Source organism: Dendropsophus ebraccatus, chromosome 4, assembly GCF_027789765.1.
Source record: "Dendropsophus ebraccatus isolate aDenEbr1 chromosome 4, aDenEbr1.pat, whole genome shotgun sequence".
Taxonomy (NCBI): Eukaryota; Metazoa; Chordata; class Amphibia; order Anura; family Hylidae; genus Dendropsophus; species Dendropsophus ebraccatus.
This window is the reverse complement of record NC_091457.1, coordinates 55,061,780-55,087,247: the sequence shown is the minus strand read 5'-3', so window position 1 is coordinate 55,087,247 and position 25,468 is coordinate 55,061,780. Positions and strand designations below refer to the sequence as shown.

Below are 25,468 nucleotides of genomic sequence, written 5' to 3'. Positions count from 1 at the left end.
GTGCAGTACAAATGCTAAGCTACAACTCCTCTTTGACTCTTCATTACAGTAGGAGACCTGAGATTGTGCATAATCCACTCCACAGACAAATTACCAAAAGGCAACATGCTCGCTAGGGGATGGCCCAGGTGCTGACAGATTCCCTTTAAATACTGATATGTATCATATTTTGAACCTACCGATTGGCATTCTTTCTCATTTCTCTCTCTGAAACACAATTCCACATTTGTATGAAGTGTATTAAGATTTGATAATCCAACACCTTTCTTTCAAAATCGTTGTGGAGGCAGACACATTCAAGGTGTTGTCTAAGCACATTGATAGAAGCATATTCAGTGCAGCACAGGCTTTCCTCTACACTTGATGAAATTTGACATCGATTGCAGTGACACCAGTGAATACTTTGAAGTCGACCCTCTGTGTCCTCGGTCGGTATCGGACGTTGCTCATCAGGGCCCCATTGAGGATCGTCTTGGAAACAATATGGGTAGAGACGATTCTCTTCGTCTATCTTATCCTGTAATCTTTGCAGTAGGTTTTGAAAAGCCTTTAGAAAACAAGAAAAAAAAAATCTAAAATTCAAAATATAAATAGTGATACCACAAAGACTATTATACACGAGTTAAAAATTAGGATCCTTGTTTAGGGTACAAAAAAAAATGTTGGGATGAGGACTTTGATACATTCTGGGGCTCTTTGGTTCTAATGAAACCAGGAATGAGAGTAGACAAATTCTATTATTATAAACCAAAGTAGTACTTCTACTCACAGGATTCTGCATATGTCTTTCCATTGGTCGTCTATCAGTTTCTACCTCTTCCTCATCCTCAGTTTCTTCCTTTTTGAAATACACCAAAATAGTTAGTGTCAACATGGTTATTAACAAACTGAGATGGTCTAAGTCAGAATTTATACAAGTCATTATATATTGCTCCTCTGCCTTTTGTCTATAACACCTTTCTAAAAGTCTGTTAGTTCTTACAAGCTGGGCCCTCACTCCTTATGTTTGGTTTGATAAGTACATGTTTATGGGTATGTTCAAACTGATTAAAAGCGGCGGAATTCTTTGGCAGAGCCCCCACCGCGGCGTTCCAACTGCCTCAGTGTGTCAATAGGATGCCACATGCGCCTCTGGTCAAAGAATTGACATGTCAATTCTTTGAGCGAAGGTGTACCGCATTCCATTGACACACTGAGGCAGGTGGGACTCCGCGATGGGGGCTCTGCCAAAGAATTCCGCCGCTTTTATTCAATGTAAACATATCCTGTTTCTGTAATGTCTGATTTAGTGTATGTATGTATCCCCAGAATTTTAAAGTGCTACAGAATCTCTTGGCGCTATCTAAATAAAAATTATTATTATTATTATTATAAAGCACAAATTATATATATTACCTGCGAGGTATCCCACTCAGAAGTTTCAGTTACAGTTTCAGTATAAAGGCTTTCCTCCTCTGTACTAATCTCCTCGTCGGACTGAAATAAAAAAAATTTGATGATCACAGATTTATTATATTCTTTGGAAAATAGCATTTATCACCGCCTCATATTAATTGCCCATAGGTAACTATCATTTGAAAGATATCTATCTATCTAGCTACCTATCATCTCAGAGGCATCTATCATGTCTTAGCCAACTATCTATAGATCATCTTGTATCTACCTTCTGAAGGCACTGCAGACAAGTGCCAATATTGCTGATCGATACCCGCTTGCACAGCCCTATATCGGCTGTGTAAAAGGATCCTAAGGTATAAATTAGGCCAGTAACTAAGGTGTTAAACATGCCTGGGATAGACATATAGCTATCCTGACATAATAATTATAATAATAATAATAATATAAGGGCTTTTACAAATATCTTATTAGGGCACGTGGACGGTGTAGAAAAAAGGGTCCCACACACATTAGCCAAAAGGGACAACTGGGGCAAGAGTGGATTCCATGGTGGGGATTGTCATGGTCATCTACTAGTTTTTATTACATGTTGTATTGCATAGTTACCCATTTATTTGTACTCCATATATTACAAATTTGCCCATTCATTTCTGCTCCATATAATATATGGCTGATTATCTTTTTTTTCATCTTTACAGGAGTGGAACAAGCTGGGTGTGGAACAGTTAAGACTCAGCACCGTTGACTTTACGGGGGTGCCAACCCTGGAGCACTTACAAAAGGGGGTTGAGTTTGTTCACAAGCATAGGAAAATGGGCAACAGTGTTTACATCCACTGTAAGGCTGGCCGCTCCCGTAGTGCTACAATGGTAGCTGCCTATTTAATAGAGGTAAGATCAAAAAAGAAAAATCCCCCCATTAGGGGCCTATATTGTCCTTCACTTAGGCTGGGTTTGCATCAGTTGCGTTTTATTTCTAAAAACTGACCACAACTGATGCCAAAAATGCATCAGTTGTGATCAGTTTTTCTATCCTTCTTTTCATTAAAAGCCATCAGTTACCACAAGTTGCTCTCATCAGTTGACATTTTTTTCCCCAGTATGTTTTCCGGTCATTCTCAATGGAATTTGCGGAGGAGCGCACAGGGGGGCTATATACTAATTGGGGCAGCTCACAGGGGGCTATATACTACAAGGAGAGAGCGCACAGGAGGGCTATATGGGAGGGGGGGGAGCACGCAGGGGGGCTAATTGGGAGGGGTAGAGCGCACATGGGGGGCTATATACTACTGGGGGAGAGCACACAGCGGGGCTATATAGTACTGGGAGAGAGCGCACAGGGGGGCTAAATACTACTGCCCGAGCAACAAGGGGGCTATGTACTACTGGGAAAGCAACAGGGGGGCTATAGGGGAGGGGGAGAGCACACAGGGGGAGAGATATGTTTATTTCTGTATACTGTGCTACTCTTTGGCTGAACGCCGGATGCCAAAGCCGAACGGCATGCGTCCTGCCCGGCGGGGCATCCGGCGCTCTATTTGTTTGAATTAGTGCGGCGCCGCATCACCGGAGCGGTGGTGCGTTAGGACGCTGCAAGATACGTCCTGACGCACCGATGGTCCGGGGATGCGGCGACCACTAGTTCACCGCCGCATATTTTGAACTGTGCCATTCAAAAGAATGGGATCAGTTCAGTGATGCGTTTCCCTCCGGCGCTTTTCTCCTGCGATGGAGGGAAACGCCGCTGCACCGACGCATATATGTAAACCCGGCCTTACAATAACTTTATGTAACAGGAGGCTGCTTACATTTGTACATCAGTGGTAAAATAAATGTATAAAATGCATTCAAATTGAGTGGTTATTAAGTTTAAATATGAGAATCATGCTATAATCCCTATAAATAGAAAGTAAAATCACAGGGTTTTTTTTCTTCTTCTTGCAGAAACACAAGTGGAAACCTGATGTTGCCAGTGCTTTCATAGCAGAAATCCGTCCACATATCCTGATCCACAATAGGCAACGCCAAATGCTGGAGAAGTTCCATCTCTTAGTTGCCAACACAGGCGCTCCGGGAAATGGAGGGTGATATAAAAAGTTTTATCCATCTGTTTAACTCCTTCATCTCCAGGGCAGGATGGTTTAGGCCTCAGGATGGTCTGCTGCTGGTATCGCCATCCTTATGAGCATCATTGTCCAATCAGCCCAGTGTGATCTTTATTAGAGGCTCTTTTCTAAATAAAATGGAATATGTGTCTTTGTATTTTGTATCTCTTTCTATCACTTATAAATAGGGTTTATGTCTGTAGTACAGTATATATTATTTAAGTGTATGTATATTCTGTGCTGCAGTACTTTTCACTTTTTTGATGAATTGGCTCCTGTGTATATCCACCAGGCTTACATGCTGTGAGATGCTTCATATACAGCTGAAAAAATCCTTGGTGAATGATAGAAACCAGACTTTTATTCAGGAACATTGGACCAGATTTATCAATCAGTCAGATACAAAAATGCACCTGACACATGGCAACCATGCATGTAAAAAGTGAATCTGTCGGCTGTAATTCATGTTCCAAACTGCTGACACTGTTTGATGGAGACACATGGTATCTTTCATTAACCTGTCTGTGCTTCCAGAACATAGAAAAATGCTGCAAGGTGGAATACCTCCTAACAATCCCTCTAATCCCTGACTCTGCTTGATTGACAGTCAGCTGCAAGCATGGTAAGGGATGGGAGGTGTAGTTAGATCAGGAACTTTCTGAAAGCCTCTCTGACTTGGCAGCTCTTCTCCAGAAACAGCGCCCTCTTTTCCTCAGTTTGGGTCAGGTTTTGTAGCTCAGTTCCATTGAAGTGAATGGAGCTGAATTGTAATACCACACACAACCTAGAGACAGGGGTGGTGTTTATTTTTTATTTTTTGCAGGAAAGTAGCTGTGCTTTTTCGAATCCTGGATGACTCCTTTAGGGTGCCTTCACACCTACCGACTCGCAGCGTTAATAACGCTGCAAATCGGCTAGGTCCTGGCAGATCACTGTCAGTACATACACGCAGCGGTCTGAACGACCGATGCGTGTATGTAAATCTGCCGGCTGCTTAACCCCTTCTGATGCCGGCCGCCTCCCGCTCAGCTCTGTATACATTACCTCCTCGCTCCACGGGGTCCCGCCGTCCTGCTCTCGCGCCCGGCCAATCAGTGTTTTGCCCTGCCGCAGCCATTGATTGGCCGGGCGGGAGAGCAGGACGCCGGGACCCCGTGGAGCGAGGAGGTAATGTATACAGAGCTGAGCAGGAGGCGGCCGGCCGGCATCAGAAGGAGTTAAGCAGCCGGCAGATTTATATACACGCAGCGGTCGTTCAGACCGCTGCGTCTATGTACTGACAGTGATCTGCTAGGACCTAGCCGACTTGCAGCGTTATTAACGCTGCGAGTCGGTAGGTGTGAAGGCACCCTTAAAGGGGTTCTGGAAACATGCCCTTCCAGCAATCTGACATCTGGTGGGAAAAGGTATGAGAGCAAAGCATGTTGGCATTGGACAGTAACCAAGAACAACCCCTTTAATTGCTCACATTTATGACCGAAATCATAATAAACATTTGATTATTTATTGATTTTGGTTATCAGTTTCCATTTGTTATCAAACTAATGTTTAATAAAGGACGGCTACAGTTTTCTTTTGTATAGTGGGCGTATCACCATCCTTTTCTCTTAGGTGCTGTTATTTATAACCTACATTATTAACGTACCCTGTGTACCTTATATGGCAGTTTTATTGTTATGTCACGTACCAAACAATCTGCTATCACCTTTCCTGTCTGACCTTTTGCCCCTCTTCCCCCACCATGAGATAAGCGCTGGCAGAGGTAGCTAGCACCATCTTATCTCTTTGTCCTGCTCAAATTGCATTAGGAAGTCAAGTATGTGTGCAAAGCACAAGTGGGTAGCTCGCAAAACAGGAGCTCTGCAAGTTAGATTTTTACCCCTATGAAGAAAAAAAAAATGACAGGTTTATGGGAAAAAATACTAAATTTTGAAAATCTGCAGCTATAGCGTGCCACAAGCCCCGCTCACCTAATAGGTGAACAGGGAGGTGTGACCTCCTCCTGCACCTGATTTATCATGATTTAGGCCTGCAAACAGGCATAAACCACAGTAGAAATAGTCACCCGGTCCCATCTCCCCCGCTCCCATCTCTCATCGCTCCTATCTCCCCTGCTCCTGTCACCACTCTCGTCTCTCCCCGCTGCTGTCACCCGCTCCCATCTCTCAGTGCTCCTATCTCCCCCGCTCCCATCTCTCTCCCCACTCCTGTCAGCACTCCCTGGACTACACCAGCGCCTCCCAACCCCCAACCCAACGCATCCATGGCGGATGCAATCAACAGACTGTTTTTCACGGAGCGGTCAAAATCATGCTCCTTGAAAAACACTGGACATGTGAGTGAGGCCTTAAAGTAAATCCAGGGGACTGCATTATTAACTGGTCATGATAAATGTCCCCCAATGACTTCACAAATATACTACAAATGGAGATTTTGGAGTATTTTGGCTGGGGATGTATACCTTTGTTCCTACTTTTTGTAACAACATATGCAATAACATAAAAACTGCACCAATCACTCACTCTAAATTCACCGGTAGAATCATTCCATAGAAGAGTTAAAGATGGATTATGAACTTACTGAGGGATCAGGTTACAATTTTTCAGCATAGAAGGCAAAAGACAGGGAAAGAAGAGCAGCTGCATGGGGATACACGCTCACAGATACTGCCGCTTCTTCTATTAAGTGTCCTTCTATTTCACAGCTTACAGTGCTCAGCAGTATTGTGAATATCCTCTATGCATCTGCTACTTCTGAGGGTGTGCTGTACTGATAAGGGAGTAGGATCACCTCTTGTGTGTATGCAGATTACGTGAGACATTAAAATAATCTAGTCTATCCACTAGCTCAGGGAAAACTGACATGGAGCACAAAGAGTAAAAAAGATAGTTAAAATGCAGGAGAAAGTCATATGCAGTGTTATTACCCAAGAAGACATGTTAAAGACTATTCTGAAAAGTCATCTGTTACTCCTTAAAGGTTTTTTTTCAGACTAAAAGCCCTATTCCACAGAACGATTATCGGCCGTTACATGTTGAAAGACAAACGACTCATACAGCAACGATCTGCTGCTGTCGCTCCGAGGAATGGAAGCGGCGGCAGCAGACCGCTGCCGTATGCTATGGGCTGCCCGAACGATCTAGTGATCACCCGGGTGTGGAATTGCGGCGGCAGCGAGCAGGGAACAAGGAGCAAATGAGTGATAATAGCGCTCGTTTGCTCCTGTCAGGGAATAGGGCCCTAACATAATAGGCAGCCTATCCACAGGATAGGCCATCAATCACTGATCAGCACAGCCACACCACCTGACCTACTGCAGCTATTCACTTAAATAGGCGCTGAGCTTTAGTTAAGCGGCTCCACCACTACAGAGTCAACTGCTTTTACCCCTATTCAATATATAGTGTAGATTCCAAACAGCAGATTAGTTGGCATCCCACCGACCTGCAACTAATGGCCTATCATTGGCATAGTCATCAAATATATTCCTAACGTTTGATGGAAATAGAGGTGGGAAACAACTAGAATAAAAATCACTGTGGTGGGAAAAGAGTGACTCATGATAAGTGTACAAGGAATTCAATGACCCACATGAAAACCACCACAACATTTTATAACTTTTTAATGAAAATTCTTTCTGTGAGGTTTCCTGTGTCACATCTGAAGAATACATCAGTGAGTACACACATACACTGCTTTGACTGACAAATTCTTTGCAATAGTTTCTTTAGAAAATTGAATGCATAGTTCTGATACTATTCTGCTATAGCGCTGACTACAACTTTGTTTTTTAGGAGACATTTGGTTCTATTTCAGTGGTTTGTATCCTATGGCTTTCGTGGCATGCTAGGAGATGTGGATATACAGCAACTGGAGAGCCAAAGGGTTCAAAACACTGCTCTACATAGATATCCTTAACAGAAGAAACTTTTCATAACATCATACATTGGTACACATCAATGGTCTCTATAAGGTAGACACACTTCAGTAAGCAGAGCAAGCAATCCGAGAAGACAGATTCATTCCCCATCAATGTTCATTATATTGGCAAAGGTAAGAGCACAGTCAAGGTTAGGCTTAGGATGGGTTAAACACATTCATTGCAAATTCAGCATATGAAATTTATATAGAAAACTAAGCTCACTGAACCAGCTGTCTGAAAAGGTTCTAGTGTTTTCTACACGGAAGCATAAACATAAAAAAAAAATACATTCGAAACAGCCCTAAAAGCAATGTCTTTGCAACAGTATTATAACTGACTCAATGTGCAACAAAGCGAACTGAGTGGTCAGCGGCTAAAGAAGACCCCATGTGTTACTGAATCCCAACCTAATGTTATCATCAGCACTGTAGGCTTGGCCCTCGGGTCAGAGTACTCTCAGACCGTGGGGCAACCAATACTGATCAATCAAAAAGATCAGGTATTACTTTGGCAATACGACCATGGGACCAAATGCTCAATCCTCTAGGCATTGATATCGAACACTTAATAATCATTTTTAGACAGAACGGTACATTTCCCAACCCGTCAATTTTCACAGAAGGTGAATATACCTGCACCATCAGCAACCCACAGTGCACTTAGCACACAAAGACATCTTCATAACCATGAAATATTAACCTGAGCATATGTGTGTGCCTTTAGATCACTAAAAGCAAAGTGTCATCAATGACCCATCTTACAAGGGGGTTCTTCAAGATTATTACAGAGCTTTTTACTATCTTCAAGGCCTAAATAAGGTTTAGGAGGTAAATTATTTTAATAAAAAAAAATAATAATAATTTAAACACAAACAAGAACTTTACTATAGGTTCCGTAAATGGGGCCCTAGAAACAAAACATCCTACCTACAAGCAAGAAATGAAATGAGATGACACTCCTTTATCCCAGGACTGGAGGTGGTCTGCGCCTATGGAACCAGATGCTGTTTATAGGCATCAGAGTAAGGCCAGAGGCAATCAGCTGCCCCATTTCTGGCACCCCAATGGCTGCCAAGGTACAATTATAAGGTATTTTACTCCCAATATATTATAATCATTAGGGATTAAAATAATGAAAAAAAACACAACCCACTTTCGAAGAAGTTAGAAAAAGCAGCATCACACATGTCAGACTGCAACTCATTCAAAGGAGAGGACTGGTGGTGGAGCCCTGTGGCCATACCCCCATACCCTCTCTCACAAATAGGGGGTGAGTAACGCTTCAAAGAAAAGGTGTCTTCAGAAAAAGGACCTATTGTGTAAATCAAGTTTTCTTCATGTTAAAGGAAAACTATCAGCCGGTTAGACAACTTTGTGAAACGTTAATTGAACCTGCTGATTTCTTCTGGTCCTGCCAACTATCTATGTGTATAGTAGTGTCTCGACTCTACCCCTACAGATGAGGTGAGGGGAAAAAATGGTTGGCATGTTATGTTTAATTATTTTGCTCTCCCTAGAGATAATCTACCATAACAGTGGCTGTACGATGGTGTTGCACAAGTGTAGCTGCACAGGCAAAGTGGCTGCTGCTAAGGTAAGGAACTGTCTGTAAGGTTATATAATTCTCCTAGCAATTTTCATAATGTTAGTAAAGCCTAGTTAACCTTGAGACATAATGTCATCTTTATTTCTATTGGTTCTTCGGGTATTAGAAGTATGTCATAGTGATGCACTTTTCTTAATAAAATCTCAGGACTACCAAGACAACTGATACTAAGGATTCTGTAAGACAGGTCAACGTAAAGATACAGAATCTAGACAGAACTTGTTCATCCTATGCTCCCAGGTCCTACATTGCTTTACTGGGCCTTCGATTCCAGACTCAACCAGCTAGCTAAGCATAGATTTAGCAGCGACAAGATACGTGACAACACAGGAGAGGACACTTGGCTGATTCAGTGTGCTTCACCAACACCACCAAAAATCAGTGGTTCCATCACTCTTACTACCTTATGTTCATATATTTTTCAGCTTTAGAGCCCAAATCCAAGATTAAGAGGTGCACAAAAGCAACAAAAGACATATCTGCTTGTTCCTAAGTCATGAGATTGGGCATCATGCCAATAAAAACTGTAGATTGGTAAGCAAAAACCGAATGCCACTGGTTACAGTCACCACAGAGGTGGCTGGGTTTAACTTAAAGGTATTGGCATCCCCTTTCTTGTAATGATCCCGGAACACATATATGCACCCGTTGCAGCTGGCAATTTTCCAGAGAGATGGTCGTGAGCTCCAGACCTCGGGAAGGCAAAGTCGCGTGAAGCTGTCCAGAAGAGGGTTATAACAAACCAACGAATCTCCCTCAGCTACGATGAACACCAGGTCCTTGTGAACAGCTGCATGCATTCGACCTGCAAATGGCAGCAGGTAGGGCTTGACGTGGCACTTCTCAGTATTGGTGTCAAAGCACTGAATAAGACGAGAGGGCTTTGTGAAAAAGTCCAGGTCGTTCTCCTCCCCTCCCATCAGGTAGATAAGCCCATTAAGGTTAACCCCTGCTGCACCGGAGATGGAGACCTCCAGTTGACTAGTTTCTGTCCAGACATTGTCCTGCACTCGATAGTAAATGACCACGTTAGAGAGAGAGTCTTGCAGCGTCTTACCACCCAGAGAGTATATGGCATCTTTACTGGGCACAGACACCAGAGTATGCTGTAGGCGGTCTCGAGGAAGTGGTGCACATCGTTCCCAGTCCATGGTCTCCATATTACATTTCCACATACGACGAGGTATGGATCCTCCTACTACGTATAGATCAGCACCATGCTTGCAGGCAGCAGTGATCTGGTGGCACAAGCTGTTCTGTCCGCTTACACTAATCGAGTCATCCTGCGCACAATGCAGAGAGATGGCAATGGAATGTGTGCGAGATTCCTCCTTCCCAATCAGATAAATGTGCACGTTTTCCCCAATTTCCTTAAAGACATAATAGATATTGAAACATTTTCTTAGTTACTCAGTCAATCAATGCTGACCAACATATAATGGCGGAGGTTTATAAAAGAGGTGCTATGCGTCATAACCCATCAGATTCTAGCTTCTAGTTTTCACAGGTTCTATGGAGAATGGAAATTGCCCTCCTTAGCAGATTACCATGGGGGGTGCCAATATGAAAGGGAGGTGGAAAATAAATCTAAAAGATGTCAAACTTATTAAGAGAAGTCCCACCAATATGGTGCAAATTTTTGTTGTAATAGTACATCTGTTGGACTGATGGAGCCCATGCCCTTCACCATTAAACCATCCGTTCTTTTTACAAATTCTCATACTTCTTCGCTTTCTGCAATTTTCACAGAGCACGGTCCTCATTTCTAGAACTGAGCGGCGAGGAACTGGTCACTCAGCCATTGTTCAGTGGTGGAAAAAATGGAGAGCGTTGTTGAAAACCAATGGGGACATACTGAACATTTGTAGGGTGGTTTGCATGTCTACAGCACCACTTACCCTTTGAGGAAAACTTAATTTTGCTATACCTGTATATTTACCTATAACTGGGGCTGTCATAGCAGTTATTGAGAAGAACAACCCTGATCCTGTTGAGCACTGTGTCTACCAGGATTGAGAAGGCCTTCTGTGCAGCCACTATACTGCGTTGCTGAAAAATAAATGCCCTTGAGGGGCTTTTCCACAGGATAGGGAGTGGATTGTGTGGGGTCTGACCCCTATGCCCCCTGGGGATCTCTAGATTGGCACCCCGGTTCCTTTGTTATGAATGGAGCCATGGGTTGGTGCGTGACCCGCAGTTCTATTCATTCTCTATGGAGCCTCCGGAAAGAGCCAAGTGCTGGTCACCATTAAAACAGGTATAGGTAGGTATTAAGAAGTTAATAGTCTATAAAAGAAGGATGAAATCCTTTATGAAACTTCTCTTAACTGATATAGAAATTTTAAAACTAGAAATATCATTTGAATTCCAGATGAGGAACTCCAGGCCTGTGGCTCTGCTCAGTTTTACGCTGTTTGCAAATAGTAACCAAGAGACTCATTATTTTTGTGGGAATTTTTGGGGCAGTTGGGGGGGCTGCTTTTAATTATTTTCAAGTCTATGGTGGGTCTGTATCTTGCTGTTGCGGTGAGCTGTTGCATTTTTCTGTGTTTTTGTGTGTCTGCTCAGTTTTGCCATTCAGAGTTTCGGGATTTTCCACAGCAAGAATAGCACAATATATGGTATAAGGCAATAGATTCCCATTAGAGTTTGTCAGTATCACTTTGCAAAGACACAGCAGCTAACATGCATTTCTAAGTACTATTTACAGCGTACATTTAATTTTATTACTGTAAACCTTTTCACATAGAGCGTTTGTGTTTGGACTCACTTGAGGGTGCTTGAAATTCGCTCATCTCTAGTATCTACATGTGATCTCTCTAACTCCTATGAACGGGTAATATAGCAGCATTTTGAGTCAGTGATCAAAAGTTAATGTCAATCAAGCTTCATTGCATTTATTTTGTCCCATAACACAACATACTGACATAGTACTGCTGAGCTGCCAATCGTCCATCCTAGCCTAAGAGACAAACAGCCTCCAATGAGACTTTCCAGGCACTTCTCCAAACAGGATGCTCTGGCTAGTACAGTACATGAATATTCATGAGCATTTGGTTGAGTGCTCAGAATGTAGATAACTTCATGTTGTCTATACCATTAGGAAAAGACAGCAGTGCCCTAAGGGGCATGAGAAAACTGGCACCGAGGTTACAGAATATGTATGAAAAAGCATAAGTGGTGTTGCAGTAATACTGCCAAGTACACTGGCACAAATACTTACCTTCAGGCTAGAAAGCAGCATTTCAGAAAATTCCTCCCGCTCTTCCTTATTGAAATGGATCCAGTTCTTTATAGCTGCGGTCGGGTTCTGTGAGCAGGGAACGCCGTCTGACAGGAAGAACAGCAACAATTAGGAAGAAAAGCTAAGGGGGAAAAACTTAATTCTGGCAAGATTCAGCCTTTGAGTGTACGGTCATAAACTACAAGACTACACTAAAGATGGATTTCTTAAAAATTTTTAAGATGCCTGATAGCTGTCAGTGACTACAAAGTGTCAGTACTTTGATAAAAAATGCTTTAGCTAGTGCAAGTGTTAAAAAGGCGAGCCTAGAGTGGCAGGTGCCCTAGGCTCGCTGCGCCTCTCTACTCATAATACACAGCCCTTGCAGGACTCAGCTTACTTTGTAAAGCTCCGCTCAATTCTTGTGCAGTTTAGTTGCGTTTTTCTGTTTGTCCAGGCTTTGCCGTGTGATTAGCATTAGCAGCTCTTATCACAGGTGTTTTTCTTGTCATAAATAATCTGATGAAGCCTGGTAATCTCAAGCCCAGAGGGTTGATTTAGACAAAATTGCAGAGCACACATAACCGGTTAGGCCCTAATTCTACAAACCAAAAAATGCAACAAAACTTTGAATGTGTGAATAAAGCCTTAGGCTGCATTCACACGTTCCAGAACACAGACGTGGAATTCCTGTAACTGAGTAGTTCCCCCCCCCCCCCCCGCAAGCAGCATCTCTGATGTGAAGTGATATGAATATGTGCCGCACTGTAGTGACAGAGCCGTACGGCAGCTTCATTACAGCGCGGCACATATTCATACAGTTCCCCTGGTCCCAGCATAACATCAGAGATGCTGCCCATGGGGGGGGGGGGGGGACTCTGTGTCAGGCATTCCACGTCTGTGTTCCGGGAAAAGTGAACGCAGCCTAAGGCCATGCTCAGGCTCACACATAGTAGGAGATTTATAACAGGTTGTAAAAGATACACTGGTGTAAACTGCTCATAGCAACCAATCCCATGTCCTCTTTCATTTTATAAGAGCTGAAAGCTGAGCTGTGATTGGTTGCTGTGAGCATTTTAGGTGTAATCAGATTTTTATTGACCATGCAAAAAGGGTACAACATTACATGGTATTAGGCAAGGCTACCGCCAATATCCATAATGAAGAATGAAAATGCTATGAGCAGTTTACACCAGTGTATATTTTACATCATTTGATAAATTTCCCACATAGTATTTTGGTTCAATATTTTTTGTCAAAACCAGGAGTTTACCTAGAACAGACAAATGATATAATAGTAAGATTTGCATTTTCTGTTTTTAACCTGTTTCTGGTTTTAGCAAAAATACTGACCAAAGTACTGATCAAATACTATATGTGAACCCAGCCTTATATTGTCAGGTTCTACAGCTGATCAGCTTATTGTCAAAGGACTCCTTTAAGTAGGAATAGTCCAAAAGGTTAAAGGGGGTCTCCAGAAAGTAACAATTAAACAAAAATAATAAAGTTATATTACTTAGCAATATAACTTAAGTGTAGAATTTATTTATCTAATATTATATGTTGAATGGCAACAATAAAGGCTGACACTGGCCTCTTTGCTGCCACCAATATTCGTGTTGGGAACTGCAGGGCTGTCCAAGGCCTGGTCCCTGCTCCCCAGCTCTAATTAAGCACTGCCACAGACACAGCACTAGTGATACTGAGCCGCTTATTAGAATATATAATACACTGGGGGTGCTGACTGCACTAGCAGAATGTTGTGTTAACTCCCAGCAAGCCTACAGCTGCTGGTGCTTTGTAACATTTAGGCTTTGTCTACACATCTGTTGGTTAGATGTCCATGATTGCAGACGGCACATGGACTTGTGAAGGGGATTAAAGTGTATGGAGCCTGGACCACAAACAGACCATAAAAGTGCAGGTCCCATACAACCATGCCAGAAAGTGGCATTCATGGTTATATGGATTGGCCCATGGACTGTAATGTGTCCTATACAGTCTGTACTTGCAGACGGCACAAGTATGGCTGGGTGGGTGAGGTCTTAAGAGTGCCACCATTACAGAAAAATGTGTTAACTATACAGATATCCTCTAACCCACCTGCAATAATGTCTGTAAGTAATCGTAGAGGCAGGTTCAGGAATTCGTCTGTGTCACACAGCTGCGACAAGTGGGTTTTGGCGCAGTGTTTGGCTGCAGTATAAAGGGAGGTGTCGCTGTGCTGGTCTGCCAACCACATAATCTGCAGACAGTTTTTCACCTGCACCGTCCTCACTAGAAAGCGAGAACACTCTTCAAACAAAGCGGTCAGCTGGTACATGTCTGCCACCTCATAGGTCTCCTGCAACTCCTCTAGCCGCAGCTTCACTGTCCCATGATAGATGTAATCCACCAGCAACTGGAAGACACTCGCACTGACATCCTGCAGCTGTATCACACGGTTACGCCCCTCCTTTAGATTTGAAGCAAACATGGAGCGAAAGAAGCAGCTCTGGGCTGACAAAACCAGTCGGTGCAACTGGAACTCTTTACCATCCACTAGGATGGTGACATCAGCAAACAGCTCCTCCTCCATGCAAAGCTTCATGATGCTCTGAGCCACACGACTGCTGTGGGAGCGATCTGTGAAGGTATACGTCACAAAATAATTCTCCTCCGTGGAGCTGGTCAGGTTCTGACCCGCAGCCTCTTCTGTAGGGTCCATGCTTTATAATACTTCTGAGAGTCAAGTGCCTGGATAAAAAAAAAAAAAAACACGTCAAAATTAGACTGAAGACAGTCAAGAGTCTATATTACTTCCATTTACTGTGCAATCTATTCCATTGTTCCCAATTACGATTACTGAAGTAAAGTATATATTGATGTATTTGCTGGACCCTCTTCAATAGTTACAAATGCTCAAAAGGTGCAGTGCACTGTTGTCCTATGGAATCAGCATGGGTGCAGAAAGTCAGGGCTCCACCAATCTAATACTGATGGCCTATCCTGAGGACAGGCTATTAATCTTTAGGGTACAAACACACACACACCGTATACGCAGCAGATACGCAGCAAATATGCAGCAGATCAGCAGCAGATTTGATGGTGCAGATTTGATGCTGTGTTCAGTTATTTAGATCTAATCTGCTGCATATTTGCTGCAATAAATACGCTGCGTATACGGTGTGTGTGTGTTTGTACCCTCAAAGCACATGTGCACATGGCATATTCTTCTGCTTGGTAAAAATACACCACAAAACACACTGCACTGCCTCAAGTTTTCTGCTCCATATTTTCACTTTTAACCATGGATTTGCTGCTGTTCTGGAAGCAGACTAGTCACTTTCAATCAGTATAATTTCCAGTGTGTTTTTTCTATGCATGATAACAAAAAAATAATGAATAAAAATATAAAACTTGCTATATATTACATCTACTGTTGATTTAGATTTTGGTTTCCATAAAATTTTATTAATTTTCTAAATAAACGAACAACAAATAAGCAAACGAATTGGGCAGACAACAATAGCCCAGAATAACTGTACAGTAAATGTAACATAACTCAGGTAAATTGAAACAAACACTCATATGGCACTCTTCATAACAATGCAATTCACAAAACTCTCCGCAATGCTGAAGTTAATTTAGATTTTGAAAGTTATAACGACAGGTACACTTTAAACTTAGGAGTGTCAGTAAATTGATCCGAATAATACCATGTCCGGAAGAAGCAGGCAGAACAGTCATGGAGCTGTGCCGTAGGATCCTCAATACGCCTAAAGCAACTCTGTACCCACAATCTGACCCCCCAAACCGCTTGTAACTTCGGATAGCTGCTTTTAATCCAAGATCTGTCCTGGGGTCCGTTTGGCAGGTGATGCAGTTATTGTCCTAAAAAACAACTTTTAAACTTGCAGCCCGTGCCAAACGGGAGTATCTGTGCCCTAACTTTGCACCACCCCTCCGTCCCTCCTCCCCACCCTCTTCATCATTAGGAATGCTCCAGGCAGATTGCCTACTATTAGTCAGCTGTGTCAGCCCGGCACATGGGCTGGATCGTTAAGCACCTGTGCAGTGTTCAGCATGGAAAAAATGTTCCAATGGCATTCCTAATGATGAAGAGGGTGGGGAGGAGGGACGGAGAGGGTGGTGCAAAGTTAGGGGACAGATACTCCCGTTTGGCACGGGCTGCAAGTTTAAAAGTTGTTTTTTAGGACAATAACTGCATGACCTGCTGAAGGGACCCCAGGACAGATCTTGGATTAAAAGCAGCTATCCGAAGGTACAAGTGGTTGGGGGGAAGTGGGGGTCAGATTGTGGTTACAGAGTCGCTTTAATGTCCTCCACCCTGTGCAGCCACATTCAGATGTGAGGACAGTGCCAGAGGATGGGTATACAAGCTCTTGCTGCGTTGACCAGCAGAGTTATGGTAGGTCTTGAAGGGGATGTCGGAAATATGCAAGAGGAAGAACGCAGGTGGGAAAGGTACCAGGTGGTCTGTAATGGTAGAGGCAAAGTGCCACACCTCTTTCCAGTTTGGGGCAACTCCAAAACGTGTGAATAAGAACGCCCTCCTCCCTGCAATTTCTCCAGGCACATTGGCGAGACTTCTAGAAAAATCCTATGGGTTTGCGTAGGGGGCTGCTAAAAGAGATATCAGAGAGAGAGCAGCTTCAAATGTAACCCATAGCTAAGTAGAGGCATGCCTGTACCAGTCAAGTACCCTAGAAAGATGAGGTGCCACATAATACTGGTAAAGATTAAGGAGTCCTATCCCTCTGCTTGTCTTGGGATGATGAAGTATAGCTTTAGCAAGGCGGGTCAGGTTTTGGACCCAAATAAATCTGGTAAGTAAGGAGGAGAGTTGAAGGAAGTATGACAGGGGTATAAAGATGGTAGTACGTTTATCATAAAGATGGAGCAGTGAGCAAACCATGAAAACTTACCTCTGTGCCACCTCTGCAAATCTTCAGTGATCTTTTAAATTATAGGTGAAAAGTTTTCCTTAAACAGGTCAGTAATGTTTGCTGTGAGTTGGACTCTAAGATAAGTGAGAGAGGTCTTTGCCCACCTAAAGGGAAAAGAAGCCTCCAGGGACTGGGTTGTAGAGGGGGGCAATTATATGTTCAAAGCTTCAGACTTTTGTAAGTCAATTTTATAGTTGGCCAAGGACTGGTACCTAGCTAGTTCATAAAGAAGGTTGTGGAGAGAAACAGTGGGGTTAGTAAGAAAGAGGAGGTCATCCGCGTACGCTGCAACCTTATGTTCCTGGCTTTCTAAGGGTATGCCAGAGACATCAGGGTTCTGGTGGACATGACACAGAAAAGGTTCAAAAGTGAGGATGAAAATGAGAGGGGAGAAAGGACAGCCTTGTAGGGTGCCATTGGAGATAGAGAATGGTGCAGAAAGGAGGCATGAATCCATCGGGGCCAGGCTCTTCACCAGAGTGGGATGTCTTAATGGCCCACTCCATGGAGGTAATCGGAGCCTCTAGAGCGGAAATAGCACCTTCTAGCAGAGTGGAGAAGTTGGAGTCTGAGATATAAGAGGTAATAGAGGAGGAGAGGTCCTGGGGGAAGGAAGAAAAGGGAGGGGGCAAGGCCATATAGTTTCTCATAATATGAACGAAACGTGTCTATGATGTGTGAGGACAGGGAGAGCTTGGTATTAGATGGGGAAGAGATATGTGTAATAAAAGACTGAGCCCCTTTGCACCCAAAGGAAGCGAGCCAGAGTCCAGCCAAGTTTATTGCCAAACTCATAGAAGTGAAGGTGGCAGCGTGCAAAAGAGGCTTTGGCTTTAGAAAACATGAGATCTCTCAGCTCGCTAAGCAAGTTCCATCCCTGTTACAACTGCCAACATTCTCTTATGGAGTTTGTCAAGATCTGCAATCTGAGAGATTAGGGACAATAATGAAAGTTCCCTGTATGAAACACTTGTGTGCCTTACAAATAACCAGAGGGGAAGAATCAGGTGTAAGGTTGGTAGCAAAGTATTGGGACAGATTAGGGCAGAGCTCCATCAAGGCTCCAGGGTCTTGTAATAAGGTCTTGTTAATCCATAAGCCTTTAAACTAAAATCTGCTGTGTGTAAACCTACTTTATATGTTTGATTCTGGTTTGAGGGTGGGTTCGCATGTAGCAAAATCGCTGAGGATTTCGTGCTGCGAGTTTGCAGCAAAATCCGCAGCGATTCCCCTTCTGTTAGTTTCAATAGGATTACATACTCACATCCCGCTGTAAGCGGCAAGGTGTAGAGGCTCCGGGCGGCACGGTGCAGGGGCTCCGGGCGGCGGGGTGCGGGGGCTTTGGGCGGCGGGGTGCGGGGGCTTTGGGCGGCGGGGTGCGGGGGCCCTGGGCGGCGCGGTGCAGGGGCCCTGGGCGGCGCGGTGCAGGGGCCCTGGGCGGCGCGGTGCACGGGCCCTGGGCGGCGCGGTGCACGGGCCCTGGGCGGCGCGGTGCACGGGCTCCGGGCGGCGCGGTGCACGGGCTCCGGGCGACGCGGTGCACGGGCTCCGGGCGGCGCGGTGCACGGGCTCCGGGCGGCGCGGTGCACGGGCTCTGGGCGGCGCGGTGCAGGGGCTCTGCCCGGCGCGGTGTAGGGGCTCTGGGAGGCAGGGCCATAGGATCCCTTCTGCTAGGATATGCTGGATACAACAATACACCTGTGCCCCACCACAAAGACTAAATCACTGATCAGCTGCCTAAGAAGATGGCACCAGGATGGTAACAAAGGCCATGAGATCTCAGTTTTGCAATGTATGCACCATTCTTTGTCAGCAACACACAGTCTGTACATAGAGAGTCTTCATCCTCCATGACACATGTATTCTAGACTAAAATAAGTTAGGAAGCCATGTGAGCACTAGCAGGAGGAGTGAGGGTGATGAGTGATGAGTGATAGAGTTGGCGGTCTGATGAGGTCACATGACGTATAAGGAGGCCGCAGTATACAGTATATACTACAGGGTATGACATAAACACTCTGGGTGTGATGGTGGACACTGCCTACTGTCACACGAGGGAGTTCATGGCGGCCTCCAACACTTCATAGAAATCCTCTGACAGAGTCTATGTACGGTGCCTGATAAGATTCCCTCCCGAGCAGCCATGATTTACCGATCCCGGTGCTGTCCGTTCCTCCTCTTGCCTTCTATTGCCGGTACTTGGTAACTCGGAACCTGGCGCGTGTCTCTCTTACCGGAAGTTATCAGGGGAGTGTTTTCGTAGCCGGACCTGTCAGGTTGTACTTCCGCCCCGTTCCGCTTGCCCTTGTCTGTGTGTCCGGGAGAATAATGCTTGCTGGAGTGCGGGCGGCGCAGCGGGCTCTGCTCCGGGGAGGTGAGTGTGTGGTGCGGGGAGAGAGGAGGTGGGCTCTGTGGTACTACAAGTCCCAGCATTGGCTGCTCAATAGAGAATCAGAGGTGGCTGTCTTAATAGGACAACTGGGTTCAATACGTTCTCATAGTAAAGCATGCATGAGCATTTTCCTACAAGTCCCAGTATGCCCTGATAGTAAGCATTGTGGCAGTACTCCCCACACTATGGTTCTCCAACTGCTGCAAAACTATAACTCCCAGCATGCCCTGATAGCAAGCATTGTGGCAGTACTCCCCACACTATTGTCCTCCAACTGCTGCAAAACTATAACTCCCAGCATGCCCTGATAGCAAGCATTGTGGCAGTACTCCCCACACTATTGTCCTCCAACTGCTGCAAAACTATAACTCCCAGCATGCCCTGATAGCAAGCATTGTGGCAGTACTCCCCACACTATTGTCCTCCAACTGCTGCAAAACTATAACTCCCAGCATGCCCTGATAGCAAGCATTGTGGCAGCTGCTGCAAAACTATAACTCCCAGCATGCTCTGGCCGTGTTGTAGCCTCGCAACAGCTGGACAGCCACAGGTTGGGGAACATTACTTTGACTCTCTAGTATTTATTTGTGCAGCTACATATCCCAGCATGCAGACATTTGGATTTCCAGCCTTCAGTAAGAGAACTAGAAGAACCTGTCCCTGTCCACCACTATACACTAGATGACATATACAATTCATCAGCATATACCTTAGCAGCCACGATAAACACCCCTGCTGCCTGTTTCCAGTGACAGCTAGCAGAATACTGAGTGCAGCTCTGAAGTATAATACCGGATGTCATTCAGGATCAGGACAAGTAATGTATACAGTGATTTTACCAGTAAAATACTGAGTACAGCTCTGGAGTATAATACAGGATGTCGCTTAGGATCAGTACAGGACAAGTAATGTATAAAGTGATTTTACCAGCTGACTAGGGAGTGCGGCTCTGGAGTATAATACAGGATGTAGCTAAATCGGTGAAGGACTAGTAATGTTTGTACACAGTGACCGCACCAGCAGAATAGCGATTAATACAGGATGCAACTCCCACAGGATGTAACACACTTGTGGGAGGAGTATACAGATTTTGCTACATTTGCTGTGAACACCCCAACGCCCCATTACAAGTCACAGGGTCTGTCAGCCGCTATTTAAGAGACGCTACACAGCCATATGACATATTTTATACATAGCAGTCATAGTACAGAGAAGAATGGCACCCAAACAAACCCTTTACTCTGATACATTGGAACCAAACACACCCCCAGCACTATAGCAAGACAATATTTTCAATCACTTACATCAAAATGAGAAGAAAACGAAAGACCTAGGGGAAGATTTATCAAACTTTGTGCAGAGAGTCAGTTCAAGGTGTGTGAATAAGGCCGCCTAGTTGACCCATGCTTGCTTGGTGTCCGCTGTATTGTAACTTTCTCTTCTGTCTCCTTGCCTTGCAGCCTCTACTCTCCGTGTGCTGCCACAAGTACGATGTGAAAGCTCCACTACAGAGACAAAACGTAAGTCCCCTTTTCTCATCTATACACATTATTTAGATTTCCTTTGTAGTGCTTTGGAGCCCACAGCTTGCAGTAGAGTTGTCACTATTTGAACCTCTTTACTGATTCTTAGTGTAATATCATGATTCTCAATACCAGATAAGGATGAGTCTTGTATGGTGGTCGAGCTTCTCCATACTCATCACCATCAAGACCAAAAGAATCTGGGATTAAGATTCACCATTTGCTATCCTACTTTACCCCAACATAGTCAGGCGTGAGTCTGGAAATTACACTAGATAACAATTCAGTGTCTCTCTAGTACCTTATGGGGGCCTCAATAGTGCTATGCTGGTTAGTCATAACCAAGCCATAGAACCCATTACCCATGTGTATCTGGGGCCATAAGGAGGCCAGTGATGATTCTGTAATTTTTTTTCTTTTCTTTTTGACTATTAGACAGATGACCTGGCCAGCTCACAGAATCCCTCCTTGTTAAGTAGTTGATCAGCCTTAAAGGGGTTGTTCAGCGAAAATCTTTTTCTTTCAAATAAACTGGTGTCAGAAAGTTATATAGATTTGTAGTTTACTTCTATTAGAAAATCTCAAGTCTTCCCATACTTATCAGCGACTATATGTCCCGCAGGAAGCGTTGTTTTATTAACAGTCAGACACAGTGCTCTCTGCTGACATCTCTGGCCCAGACAGGAACTGTCCTGAGCTCTCCTGCTTTCTATGAACATTTTGCTACTGCTCTCTACAGTTTCTAACATGGACAGAGGTGGCAGCAGAGAGCACTGTGTCTGAATGTAAATAACACTTCCTGCAGGATATATAGTAGCTTATAAGTATGGGAAGACTTGAGATTTTTAAATAGAAGTAAATTACAAATCTATATGAGTTTCTGACACCAGTTGATGTGAAAGAAAATATTTTTAGCCGGACAAACCCTTTAAGGCACCTGGTTGCTGCAGAAGCCCTCCTCCCCTGTTCTCTCTGCAGTAGGAGACACCCATAAGCTCTGCCCCTTTAGGTGCAGCTGTGTCTTACTATATCAGTATAATTTTTCCTTTTTTTTTCCCCATAGCGACAGTTCGCCCTGCAGATACAGTGTTGACTCATCAGCTCTCTGCATTCGGCGAGTATGTAGCAGAAATTCTTCCCAAGTATGTACAGCAGGTTCAGGTGAGTTATGGATTTGTTTGTTTCTGCACCCTTCTATATATACAGAAATGGGTTCTAGAAAGTAGTATGATTATTGCTACTATTATTCATACTGTCTATAGACTTTCATGGATCAGTTCCCTCTCATGTAAATGTCGCCACTAGGGGGCTCTATGTCACCACATATATATAGTTGACTTATCTGCTTCATTTGCTAATATCATTTACAATAACTATCCTTACATTTTGCATTCCTGCAGGTACTGCACATGTATTAAAATTTATTGCAGTTTAGTGTAAATGGAGGCTTCCTCTAAACTTTATACCTACAAATCTTCCACTGGCTTATGACATAGTTACTAAGTCCTAGCTCCTATACCTGGAGCAAAGAATGGGTTCCCTGTCATGAGTAAGTTGGCCAGGATAGGCTATCTTTTCCTATAAACTGTTGGTTTCTGCTGGTTAAACTTTAGATTGCAATTACTATTCTACCTCTTAGGGATGAGCAAACCTCGAGCATGCTCGAGTCCATCCGAACCCGAACTTTTGGCATGTGATTAGCGGTGGCTGCTGAACTTGGATAAAGCCCTAAGGCTATGTGGAAAACATGGATATAGTCATTGGCTGCATCCATGTTTTCCAGACAACCTTAGAGCTTTATCCAAGTTCAGCAGCCACCGCTAATCAAATGCCGAAAGTTCGGGTTCGGATGGACTCGAACCCGAACCCGGTTTGCTCATCTCTACTCTTAATGTCTCTCATTAAAGGGACGATAAATCTAAAAATGACCAATACAAGTAGAAAGGATAAACTTGCATAAACTTAAGGTACTTTGCTCTTTTAGGTAACATGCTTTGGGGAATTGGAGATTATGATCCATCCAGATGGAGTGATCCCAGTACTGACATTTCTTCGAGATCACACAAATACCCAGTTTAAGTCTTTGGCTGACCTGACTGCTGTTGATATCCCAACCAGGCAAAACCGCTTTGAGGTAATCACTGACTCCTATTATATATGAAGGTATAAGAATTAAACCAGTGGTGAATTATATATGAGAGGCTTGTAATAAAGGGTTTGAGATAAAGCATGCATTTCCAGTTATGCGTATATGGACCTCCGGTCAGTCATCCTATTGAAGGACACTACAGTCAGCCTTTACCCAGCTTAAAATCCCAGATAACAGGGAGCAATTAATAATATGCAACTGAACAGCCAATGATGGATGGAGACTGGCTCCTTTATAAGTGCCTGTGTAAATGGGGAATATAGAAGTATTCTGCTCATATCTACACATCATAGAGAACTGCACAAGTCACATACCTTAGGACAGTCTTTTGGTTGACATCTGACCATTTTATTCTTTATGTTTCTTCTCCAGATTGTCTACAACTTACTGTCTTTGCGGTATAACACCAGAATCCGGGTAAAGACCTATGCAGATGAACTCACACCTATAGAATCTATTGTTTCTGTCCATAAAGGTGCAAATTGGTATGAGCGGGAGGTAAGCATTTACTTTTGAAACGTTTAAGGCTTTTCATGGTGGCAGCGCAGTACTCTGTACAATTCAGGAAAATGAATGTTGTGGATTTAGATTGTTGCCTCATATTTGTATGTCTCTTCCATACAATAAAACTTTTACACTCTTTATTTTTCAATTCACTCTCTGCATGCTACAATCTCTACGTGTCAATTAACACTCTGCATGCTGCAATCTTTTTATATGTCAATTTACTCTCTGCACGCTGCAATCACTATCTGTCAATTCACTCTCGGCATGCTGCAATCAGCTGTATCGCAGCGGGTTTTATGCTGAAGATCTGCAGCAGATTTGATCTAAATAACTGAACACAGCATCAAATCTGCTGAGGATCCTGTACGTGTGAACACACCCTTAAAGGGAACCTGTCACCCTGGGAAGCCCCCCTAAGTCCACACAAACCCCAGGACGGGGACCACATACATACTCGTTCCTGTGTGTTTCACTTACGGTGCCGGTCCCACCGTGGCTCATCTGCACACTGTATATGCAGATGAGCTGAGTCCGATGGCCATAGGAAATCACTAGAGAGCCGATTTCCTATGCCCATCACATTCGCCTCAGTTCATCTGCATATTGAGTGCACAGATGAGCTGTCCAGGGGTGGGGTGGGCTCGCAGGGCTACTTCCAGTAGTTACAGACAAGTGTCAGCTGTAACATATAGCCAGCAAACACCACATATAGAGTGGTTTAGCTCTTATGCAACGACTGCCGAGCTGAAAAAGTCATATCAGCCATTTACTAATTGTGCTGCTTTCTGTTTTGTAAGGTATGGGACATGTATGGTGTCTTTTTTGCCAATCATCCTGATTTGAGAAGAATACTTACAGACTATGGTTTTGAGGGACATCCATTTCGTAAGGACTTTCCTTTGTCTGGATACGTGGAGGTAGGTCATATCAATTAGTTTAGTTAAACCAATGACAAAGTAAAAAACACTGATATAATAGGCAGAAAGTGAACAGTCAGTTTAATTTAATGGTGGATGCTGAAACATTGGCTGTGGCCACACAATGTATTTGTATTAAAACTCATATTACACCTCACAGGTCACCTATTTTAAGTCTGTAAAGCATGTCCATAGAGTTACTTTAAAATCAGCTGGGGATACGCTGAAATGTCTCATGTTTCACTTGTGAAATTTTCACAGTCAGACTACTTATGTGTATTCTGTGCATATTGTAATGGGCTACACCCCCCCACACACACACACACAAAAAAAATGTTAATAGTAATACTCAAATAATCTACAATAGGGCTGTATTTACACTGTCAAAATGACGGCAAATAACTGCTGTTATTTTGAGCCTCAGAATGACATTTAATACTTTGGTGAAGCACTGTCTTAAAAAGCCACTGAAGCCAGTGATAAAATATATGTTAAGTACTGTGTGGCTTCTATGTTTCTCAGGTCCGCTATGACGATGAGGTGAAGCGTGTGGTAGCAGAGCCAGTGCAGCTATCACAGGAGTTCCGGAAATTCGACTTAAACAGCCCATGGGAGGCTTTCCCAGCCCACCGCGAGTCACCAGAAAGCCCAAAGCTGGAGGCAGGAGAAACTAAAGAAACTAAATAAAAGTAGTGCTTACTTGTGGATTTCTGCAGTCTTTTGTGGAACCTATAAAATCTATTTATGTACATAGAATAAACATCTGAAATCTTGAAAAA

General features: G+C 43.8%; 3 protein-coding genes across 4 annotated transcripts in view; 2 read left to right on the top strand and 1 right to left on the bottom strand.

The window, feature by feature from the left end:
* PTPMT1 (protein tyrosine phosphatase mitochondrial 1) overlaps positions 1-3,657 on the top strand; it is a 10,484-nt gene extending 6,827 nt beyond the window's left edge. Inside the window, exons 3-4 of the mRNA XM_069965828.1 lie at positions 2,097-2,288; positions 3,342-3,657. Coding sequence (XP_069821929.1) covers positions 2,097-2,288; positions 3,342-3,485 — 336 coding nt within the window. The 3' untranslated portion in view covers positions 3,486-3,657. The remainder of the gene's footprint in view (positions 1-2,096; positions 2,289-3,341) is intronic.
* KBTBD4 (kelch repeat and BTB domain containing 4) overlaps positions 1-19,516 on the bottom strand; it is a 21,315-nt gene extending 1,799 nt beyond the window's left edge. The window contains exons 1-6 of one of the 2 annotated variants that reach the window (XM_069965826.1): positions 19,354-19,505; positions 14,356-14,988; positions 12,253-12,359; positions 1,396-1,476; positions 770-838; positions 180-547 (exon numbers count right to left, since the gene is read on the bottom strand). In XM_069965826.1, the coding sequence (XP_069821927.1) occupies positions 180-547; positions 770-838; positions 1,396-1,476; positions 12,253-12,359; positions 14,356-14,959 (1,229 nt within the window). In that variant the 5' untranslated portion in view covers positions 14,960-14,988; positions 19,354-19,505. Of the gene's footprint in view, positions 1-179; positions 548-769; positions 839-1,395; positions 1,477-7,141; positions 10,400-12,252; positions 12,360-14,355; positions 14,989-19,353 lie in introns of those variants that run through there. The other variant, XM_069965825.1, reaches the window with a different exon arrangement.
* Positions 19,459-25,468, top strand: NDUFS3 (NADH:ubiquinone oxidoreductase core subunit S3). Its single transcript, XM_069965827.1, has 7 exons — positions 19,459-19,575; positions 21,054-21,113; positions 22,180-22,277; positions 23,101-23,250; positions 23,638-23,763; positions 24,570-24,689; positions 25,212-25,468. Exons 1-7 carry the CDS (start codon positions 19,530-19,532, stop codon positions 25,374-25,376), a joined length of 765 nt encoding a protein of 254 aa, XP_069821928.1. The 5' UTR covers positions 19,459-19,529; the 3' UTR covers positions 25,377-25,468.